The sequence below is a fragment of the Erpetoichthys calabaricus genome, chromosome 1 (assembly GCF_900747795.2).
Source record: "Erpetoichthys calabaricus chromosome 1, fErpCal1.3, whole genome shotgun sequence".
NCBI classification, from domain to species: domain Eukaryota; kingdom Metazoa; phylum Chordata; class Cladistia; order Polypteriformes; family Polypteridae; genus Erpetoichthys; species Erpetoichthys calabaricus.
In genome coordinates this window covers 246,786,788-246,795,836 of record NC_041394.2, presented here as the reverse complement: position 1 = coordinate 246,795,836, position 9,049 = coordinate 246,786,788, and the positions used below count along the sequence as shown (strand labels likewise).

At 37.4% G+C, this 9,049-nt stretch overlaps 1 protein-coding gene across 1 annotated transcript in view; it reads left to right on the top strand.

The window, feature by feature from the left end:
- Nucleotides 1–1,379: 1,379 nt before the first annotated feature.
- camk1da (calcium/calmodulin-dependent protein kinase 1Da) overlaps nt 1,380–9,049 on the top strand; it is a 407,111-nt gene continuing 399,441 nt past the window's right edge. Inside the window, exon 1 of the mRNA XM_028813685.2 lies at nt 1,380–2,007. Within this exon, the coding sequence (XP_028669518.1) occupies nt 1,913–2,007 (95 nt within the window). The 5' untranslated portion in view covers nt 1,380–1,912. The remainder of the gene's footprint in view (nt 2,008–9,049) is intronic.

Below are 9,049 nucleotides of genomic sequence, written 5' to 3'. Positions count from 1 at the left end.
AATTGTCACTTGTACATATTAATAAATAACATCTTTTTCATTTTCCAGTTTGGCTATTCATGAGTGTGTGCATGTTTAAGCTGTTGAGTAAATTAGCACTAAAGGCGTTATTCTGTTTCCCAGCATCTAGCTACATAGCAATGAATTTTATTGCAATGGCTTCAAGCTCACTATACAAAATATTGAAAAATAATTGGAAGTGTACAGATTGCAGTCCTCCAAAGACACTACTCAAGGCATGACAACAGCAAAAACCTTAAATCATGGGTAAGCTGTTTATTCATCAGTATGGTTAGTGCGGCTACCTCAAAGCACCAGGAAACTGGTGATGAATCCTGGCCCTGGCACAGCTTATGCAGTTAGCACATTCTTTGTGTCTTTGTCCCCATACTTCTATGATTTTTTCACTCACATTTCAAAAAGTGTGTGTTATGTTGATAAGTGGCTCTTCATGAGTGAGTGTGAATGCATAGCTTAGCTTAGTGTGCCCTGGATATGTTAAACTCCTTTGACTCTTACCTGGATTATAGTGAGTTTGAAAGTGGTAATTTATTCATCTTTAGCCAGCACTGACTCCACTGATAAACTACATACATGATTACATAAAAAATACATTATTGCTTATTGTATAACGAATAGGAGTGAACAGGCGGTTTTAAATATTTTAAACCTGATATAATGGCTCTCATCTGACATCTCATCTCTCATCTAAAGTTTTAAATCACTTTAACAGACCAGCACCTCTTAATATTGTTAATGGGATTACAAAATAGGCCATATTTTGTAATCACTGAATACTTGTTGGAATTATAATTTAACAGCTCAAAAGGAAAAACTCAGTTTGATTTACTTACTAACGTGAAATTTTTCCTGGACATCGTCTTGGCTTTGCCTAGCAAGAAGATTGTTACAAAGCATGGTAAATCGAATAAATAAACAGATTTAGTTTATTTAATGAAAAAACGGCAAGACTTTCTACTGTACCCTGTTAGTAGTGGCACAGGCGTGGTGGGAGACGCAGAGGACACTTGGGGGTGTCAAACGGGGTCACGGGCCTCTTAGTGCATTATTTATGAAGCGCTTGGTCGCGAAACTTAGCACGAGGCCAAAACAATAGAAGAACGCAGGGATCGACCTTCACATGCAGCCTGTTGTGCTGTACCATTAGTATGCTCTGTCGATCTTATTTTGTGTTCCCGATCTGTTGCGGTCTGGCGGTTCGCTTCAGTATTATTTACTTAGGAGTCGCGTCCGAAGCAGCCTGGAGCTTACACTGGCTTGTCAGCTGCGGGAAGCACAGCCCCTTGTCATTGACGTGAGTGTATGTGCGCGTGTGTGTGTGCGCTTTTGGTGCAATGCGAATTATCTGCCTTCATTCAGTCACACTCAGACACACGCACATGCACGAGCGGAGCTGACAGGCCGAGCAGCATCTTATTTCTTCTCACATTGCCATAACAACGGAGCGGCTCAGGCAGCATGGTAAAGTGAAATAGCCCTCCTCGGCAAAAAGGTGTTTCAATAAAGACTACTGCAGAAAAGTACTCGGGGGATATTTAAACGTGTGCTTTGTTTGTTTGTGTATTTTTTTGCTTATTTCTTGACCTACACCTCGGAGCCGTTAAGGGCAACACGCCGCGCCACACGCGACACCAAGAGGCGCAACTCTTGGAAGAGGAGGAGAGCAAAGGCGGATCATCAGAGCAAACAGAAGTGAGACAAAATTCAAACAAGAAACGCTAAAAAGCGGAGAGCACGAGGGCGGCGACTTAAAAAAAGAAGAAGCAGCGACAGCATTGTCTCCTTCTGTAGCTGCGCTCACAGTACGCAGGAAAGGAAAGCTCGAGGCAGGCAGAACCGACTCCACTCATCGGCGGCTGGTATCTGCAACGGTTTGGCTGCTTAGGCAACAATGGCTCGGGAAAACGGGGAGACCAGCAACGTGTCGTGGAAGAAGCAAGTCGATGACATTAAGAAGATGTTCGAGTTCAAAGAAATCCTGGGCACGTAAGTTGCTTAAATAACGCATCACGGGGGGCGAAGCTGGCGGGCAGAGAAGCACAGCGTCGGCGTTGCGGGGGAGATAAAAGTTTGTACCGAACTGGGGAGCGAGCGAGCCGCAGGTTTCTACAGTTCACATGAGCTTGGGCAGAGGAGCATCCGGAGAGGCGTGTGCTCTGTCTTTGCCAGACCGACCGCACCTGAATCTTTGTTTTCCGCCCGTCACACTTAACTGCACACTTCACCGCGAGGGCAGGCAGCTGTCTTGGAGGGGCGACTGTCATCTGACGAGGCTCGTGCTGCCCTAATCCTCCCTCGTGTCACAGCGAGTCTAAACTATGTTTGTTAACCCCATGATAAAAAAAGTACACATTCATAACATCTGTTCGGATCGCACAGCGTGCGTATTTCCCCATTAACAAGGACGTGCTAAGCCGCTATCCGTCCATTAAACTGGTTATTTTCCGCGGATTACCGGTATCCTTGTTTGCTGTTGTCTTAGTTTACGCAAGTTGCGTCAATAAAACTTGGAGGTCACAAATGAGAAGGAGATTGCTCATCTGCTGCAGTGGTGAATATGGTTGCAGACTGACTCATGTGTGTGTTTACCTAAGCAGTAAGTTTCATGAGCCGTACGGAGGAGAGACGTGCACAGGTCAACATCTAATATTAGGTACCTTTGGGAGAGTGTTTGAAAATCAAAGTCCTGTCACGAAAGTTACTGATGCTGTGTAGATCTCGTAGGTCAGGTTTAATTTAATCAGACCTGTGATCTGAGTACCAGTGTGTGTGTGTTTATTTAGTTTACTAATCGTACGTTCTGGTGGAATGAGATTTGTACAGTTCCTTGGTCGATAACTGATGCATTAGGATTTTTACCCGAATATGTTATTGGCAGATCATTTTCAATTGCATTCTGTCAAGTTGTACATGTTGCATAAATTATTTCTAATCCTTAATTTTAAGTACAGTATCTTTTATTGTCAAAGACTGGTTAGAGGCAGCTCATTGTGTCAATCTATACTGTTGCTAATCTTTATCTGTTGACTTTATCTTGGTTATTTGCATACAGTATATTTCAAAAAGACAGATGGAAGGACCGGCTGTTTTCTGTTTGCGGTTAATTTGATAATCATGGCTTAATATAGTGACATTTAATGAAACCGTATCAAAATAAATATATTTCTGCACCCCTTTTAAGGTGTTCATTTTGATGTGTTACAACATTTTGAAATAATAACCTTTGTGAGATCTTTTAAATTTTTTTGTAACTCCTATGATAGAAGTTCTCTTGCAATATTTTGGTGAGAGATGAAATATGTGGATTTTTTGTTTTAGGTCTACAGTGTTTTACTTTCTAACTGGCTCAGTCGACTCACTGCTGTGGAGAGTCAGGTTACTACTAGGTGCAAGGATGGAGCCAGCCCTGGACAGAGCAGGTCTATTGTTGGCCCTCACAAATTAGAACCATGGTTAACCTGACATGCACTTAGAAAACCCATAGAGAATCAAGGACGAAGTGCAAACCTTACCTTGTTTTTTCCTTTTTTTAAAATTATGGTTTAAATGCCTTCAATTTATGAGCTACATGTTGGTAAATAAGTTCCAGCTCACATTTTAGTACGGTGACTAGGTGGAAAGGACATGCAGACTATAAAGGAATTATTTGAAAAAGTATCTCTAAGACACTAAGAAACTTTCATGTCATATTTATCTTTCACTCCTGAAGCATTTTTTTGCTGACAATAGCTATTTTTTATAAGCTTGTGTGTTGTTTGTTTTTGCTGCTAGACTCTCCTTGTCAGATATGTGGCTTTGTACACTGTTACGCTTTCTATTTATGATGTTTTCTGAAAGAGAAATGTACAGCCTAAAACTGTCAAATAATGTGTTTGTTTTGATAGTGTTCTGTATTTTTTCACAGGTAATAGTTTATAATTCTGCCTTGCTTGAAGTAATGCAGATTTTACAAAGGCAGAGCAGAAATCAGACATAAGTTTAATGAGCCTAATGAAATTTATTAAAAATATTTACATTTTTAAAAATTATTTTAGGGTGTTATCAAAGAATATATAATACTGTCAAATTACAGTTTTTAAATTGTGATAATTTTAAAATAAGTCACTGTACTTCAGATTTTATTTGTCAACATCCAGTGCAACAAGGTATGGTGCAGTCTTTCAACAGCACTTTTATCATATGGATATACTACCTGTATTTTTATGGTAGATAGAAAGTACAGTTTCTGGATGAGGTGCATGTGTGAGTGTTGTCTTTTAACTTGCATGTTACAAGTAGTATTTTGACCAGAGTTTATATAGGGTCTCAGTTCAGTGCTGAGGGCAAAGCATGCATGAAGAAAGTTGTGCAGTATTGTCCATATCTTACCAGGCCAAGTTAGTTTTTTTCAGATTCCATCGTTATTCTGTTAATATGATTATTCTGAATCCAATAGTTTCTAGAAATTAAAGTTAATGGATAAGTCCAATATTTTTCAAGTCAAAGTTATTTCTTCACAAGCATTGTATTTATGCATTATCCACATTAAATTGTGCTCTGAAGTTAAGTGTTTTCAATAAATTTAAAAAAGTATCTTCCTTGCACTGGTGCTTTAAAATGGATGCTGTTGGACTTGGAGGAAAAGTTTCTTAACTTTTTTTTTTTTTTTTGCTCTTTATTTCGTCTTATACGATTTCTCGTATTAGAAATTTGTTAGTTTTCACATACACCTTGGGGTCAGAGCGCAGGGTCAGCCATTGTACAGCGCCCCTGGAGCAATTACAGGTTAAGGGTCTTGCTCAAGGGCCCAGCAGAGTAGGATCTCCTTTGGCAGTGACAGGGATTCGAACCGGCAACCTTCAGGATACCAGCGCAGATCCTTAGCCTCAGAGCCACCACTCCAACTTAGCAGATATTTCAAGCTGTGGCGGACGTCTGGGGATCCTGCCCAGCCGGAACGCCTGGAAGGTGGAAGGACCGGGAGAGGGACAATACCTCTACCGGGACACGAGAGTGCAGCCGCCCTGGTTTGCATCGGGGCCATGGGATCCGAGCTTAGAAGCTTAACCCTGTTGGGTCCCGTGGCCACCGGCAGGGGGCACCTGGATGATTGCAGAGCCTTGGACTGCAGCACTTCTGCCACACCAGGAAGTGCTGCTGGAACAGGAAGCAGGTACACCCGGATTGCTTCCAGGTGCCCAGAAGATCATCATGGAACACCTGGAGCACATCCGGGACATTATAAAAGGGGCCGCCTCACTCCATTAGATGAGCCGGAGCCGGGAGGCAGAGGACGGAGCTTGCGAAGAGAGAAGTAGAGGCGGCAGAAGAATAGAGGAAGGAGAAAAGAAAGAGACTATGAGCAATTTATAGCTGTTTAGTGCATTATGTGATGCTGTAAAACCATAAAGGAAATTAAACATGTGTGATTTTGGACATCTGTGGTCTGTCTGTCTGTGTAAAAGGGATGAACCTCCACAAAGCGAAGACAGTTGTCAAGTATTGCACACACATTGTAAAATAGTTTAAACATGTAACTTTTGAACCAAAGAAAACCCACCAATATTATGAGATTTAGCCATTTTAAAAGAAGACCAGCTATGCATGCTATTTCAGAATTTGTCTTCTTCTGCAATAACCTTTAACCCCCATACCCCAGGACGTGATTTCCTTTTGAAAGACCAAATCACAGTAAACCTTTCGTGCCACGTTGGTTTTGTTTTGATTTACATGTTTATTTACATGAGAATTCACACAAACGAATAGAAAACGCAGTCCTTATTGTGAGAACAATAGTACCAGGAATATAGGATAAAATGATTATTTCCAGATCACTTTTGTTGTCACAAGTATGCCTTGGAAACATGGAAGGCATGTTTTCATATATTGAAGCTTTTCCCGCTTTATCAGTGAATGTTTGATCTTTTCTTTTCTGGTGGTGTTTCTTTCCTCACCACCACTGGTTTATTGTCCATTTCCTGGGTTCAGACAGGTTAGTCGGCTGTCTTCCATATTTTTTTCTGTTTTAGGAACATTGATAATTTGTAAATGTAAACTTTTTTTATTTGATACATTTTAAAAATTAAGTTTAAAATAATAAAGAAAAATACTGGTGATGAGTGGTATGATGACATAATGGTTAGCGTAAATCTTTTGGAGCTCCAGACACCTGGGTTCATGTCTAGAGTTTATAAAGTTTTTGCGGTTTTCAATATCTATGTGGGTTTTCCTCAGGATATTGTGGACTTCATATCTCAAATATATACAGTATGTGTTAATTTAATTATTAGCTGTGAATTGGCCTTTTATTTACGTAGATAAATGTATTTTGCAGTTGAGTAGCACCAATTCAAAGAGGATGTTTCCATGTGACTGTGAATTGAACAAAACAGAATGAGAAAACAAATTGATAACACATAATACTTAAATAAGTTGCTAATACATTGCTGCCCTGCATGAGGTGTAGTGATCATACTATTAGCATATGACAAGCAAAGGAGAAGGATAATCAGTAAATTTTGTGATAGTTTTGCAGTTTCAAATCTATATGTAGTGAGTGGTTCAAGTAAGGTATGACCCAATGTCTGCTTCTAAAGGGGTAAGAATCCAGAGGATAATCACATTTCTATGCTCAGCCAGGTTTTCATTCAAAGATTCAAAATGATTAGTCATTTAAAGTTTAAATGAAATTCTGAGATGGATATGGAAAGACATACTGTTCATCTGTATAACAGTGGATTGGAGGCCAACAGATTTCTTGCAAAACGTAATTTTCAAGTTGAGTTTATCAGATTCGGAATTGCTCATCGTTTTTCATTATGGTATTATACCTGCCTACTAACAAAAACTGGTATGGAAAAAGCAATCAGATTTAATTACTTTAACTAGTTCACTGTTGGTAAGTATATGATGATATTTTCATAATTGTTTTGTAATTGTTTTTGGCAGAGACAGTTTGGTGTAAATATAAATGCAGTACATAATCCATTACTACTCTTTGCTTCATATAATACGATACATATAGTACAATTTCTTTCTTAAGTGAAATGTGAAGTAATGCAGAAAATAGAATTGTCAAATATGTTTTGTTTGCAAAAAAGTAAAAGTAGGTGAAGCTTATACACTGACAAAAAATAAAAGTTCAAAGCTCACATTTTAGCTTTTGTCCTTTCATTGGTTGTCTGTATAATGTGCAAAGGCAGCATGTGTGTATATCATGCATGTCATACGTCTTTTGCTTTTGTTGTAGATATGTAATAGTAGTTGTTCTATTTGGTCAAACTTTAACCATAACCAGATTTGTGATTGCAGAGGTGTGTTTTCTTTTATGCATCATACCTTTGAAATATCTGTACATGTCTGCAGTGTAAAATATAATGAGTAGAAGAATTAAATCTTGGTAGTGTCAATTAGTACACATTCTGGTACATAATTTATTTAAACTATTTTCCCAAAGGAGGAATCTAATTAAATTCTGGACTAAGAAAAATCTATTTCTAAACACTGCTTTTTGATTCAGTATTAAAATTTCTAATGGTGCTATAGTGGGTCAGAAAAACTAATTATTTTATACAGCACCCATAACATGCTGATCATTCTAAGAAATGTTAGGTTTTAGAAACTGACAACAACTTTACAGATTATATTATGCAGATACTCAGAACTGTCCTAATGTACTGCACAGAATAAACCGCATGTTTAACAAAGAGCTTGAGATGACATTGTTTAAAATGTAAGAAAGTTCTTTATCTGGTTAACAGTGAATAATATTCCAAATTGATACATAAAAATAGAAACAGCATTTTCTTACTATTTAGTAAAGTGGTTAGAAAGTCCCGCTGAATATTAATAACATTAATTGTATTCATTTTTAGTGATAAACTACTGAAATAAAACTTTTAAAATCTGCTAAAAATTTAGAAGTTCAGATTCACTTGTCTTAGCAATTTGTGTTTCCTGTATTTATCATTTATTTGGTATTTAATATTGATATTTATATTCAGTGTCTTTTAGTTGATATCTTTCTATGTTTTTACTCTTCTTGCACATTTTGAATATCTGTGAAATGATAAGACCTTGGTAAAGTTGCTATATCAATTTGTGTTATTATTATTATTAAAGGTAGGCTGGATTTATTTTGTTTTTTTATAGTCTCCTAAAATCTTTTTAGTCAAAATTCATATTAGTATTGGTTTAAACTGTGCTTGTGAAAATATGAAATGATCTTACTTATGTTATATTTAGATATTGCAGAGAAATACTTCAGAGGTCCACAGTCTTTTACTATTTTGTAGTTTTTATTATTGATTTAACATTGTTTGCTATCTGAAAGTCTCTTCTGTAGGGAGTCATTGTCCATCCATTTCTATGAGTCTTTCCAAGAGCAGGTAACAGAAAGAATACAGAATAGTTACAATATGCTTTTCTGCTGCATGAAAGTATAAATTAACCTTTCTTGCACTCAATTTATTTAGGTCAGAGTTTCAAGAGAAGGCAGAGTCAGTTTCAAGCAATGATTCAAGTACTATTTATTTGGCAGCAGCTCCATTTGTACTAAAAAGAAGCTTTAGGTAATGGTGATTTGTATTTGGAATTTTTTAAAATGTTTAATATTGTACATGTCGTTACTGCACATTTCTGTTCAGCAATATCACAAATGTTGAAAGACGTTAATTTCCATGTTATAACCCTTAATTCCAAAAGAAGCAATTATCTCAGAAGAGTTCTTATATATAACACATTTTGTTTTGAAATACTTTTTTAAAACATAAGAAGAGTGAAAACACTGTCAAGGTGGTGATACCAAATGCAACCTCTTTTTATTGATGAAGTAATAGCCTTTCATGGGGATATTTCTTGTAGTTCACATGAGCGGGAAATATATTTTTCCTTAAAGAATTTAAAGTTGTTAATGCTAATATCCTAGCACATTTAACTAAATGTGTTTATACAATTACAATTATAGGTTATTTGTAGCAGTAAAAGCCAAAACTTGTACTTTGTGGTACATTTTTCAATTAAGTATGACTGCTTACCCAATTTTCTTTAT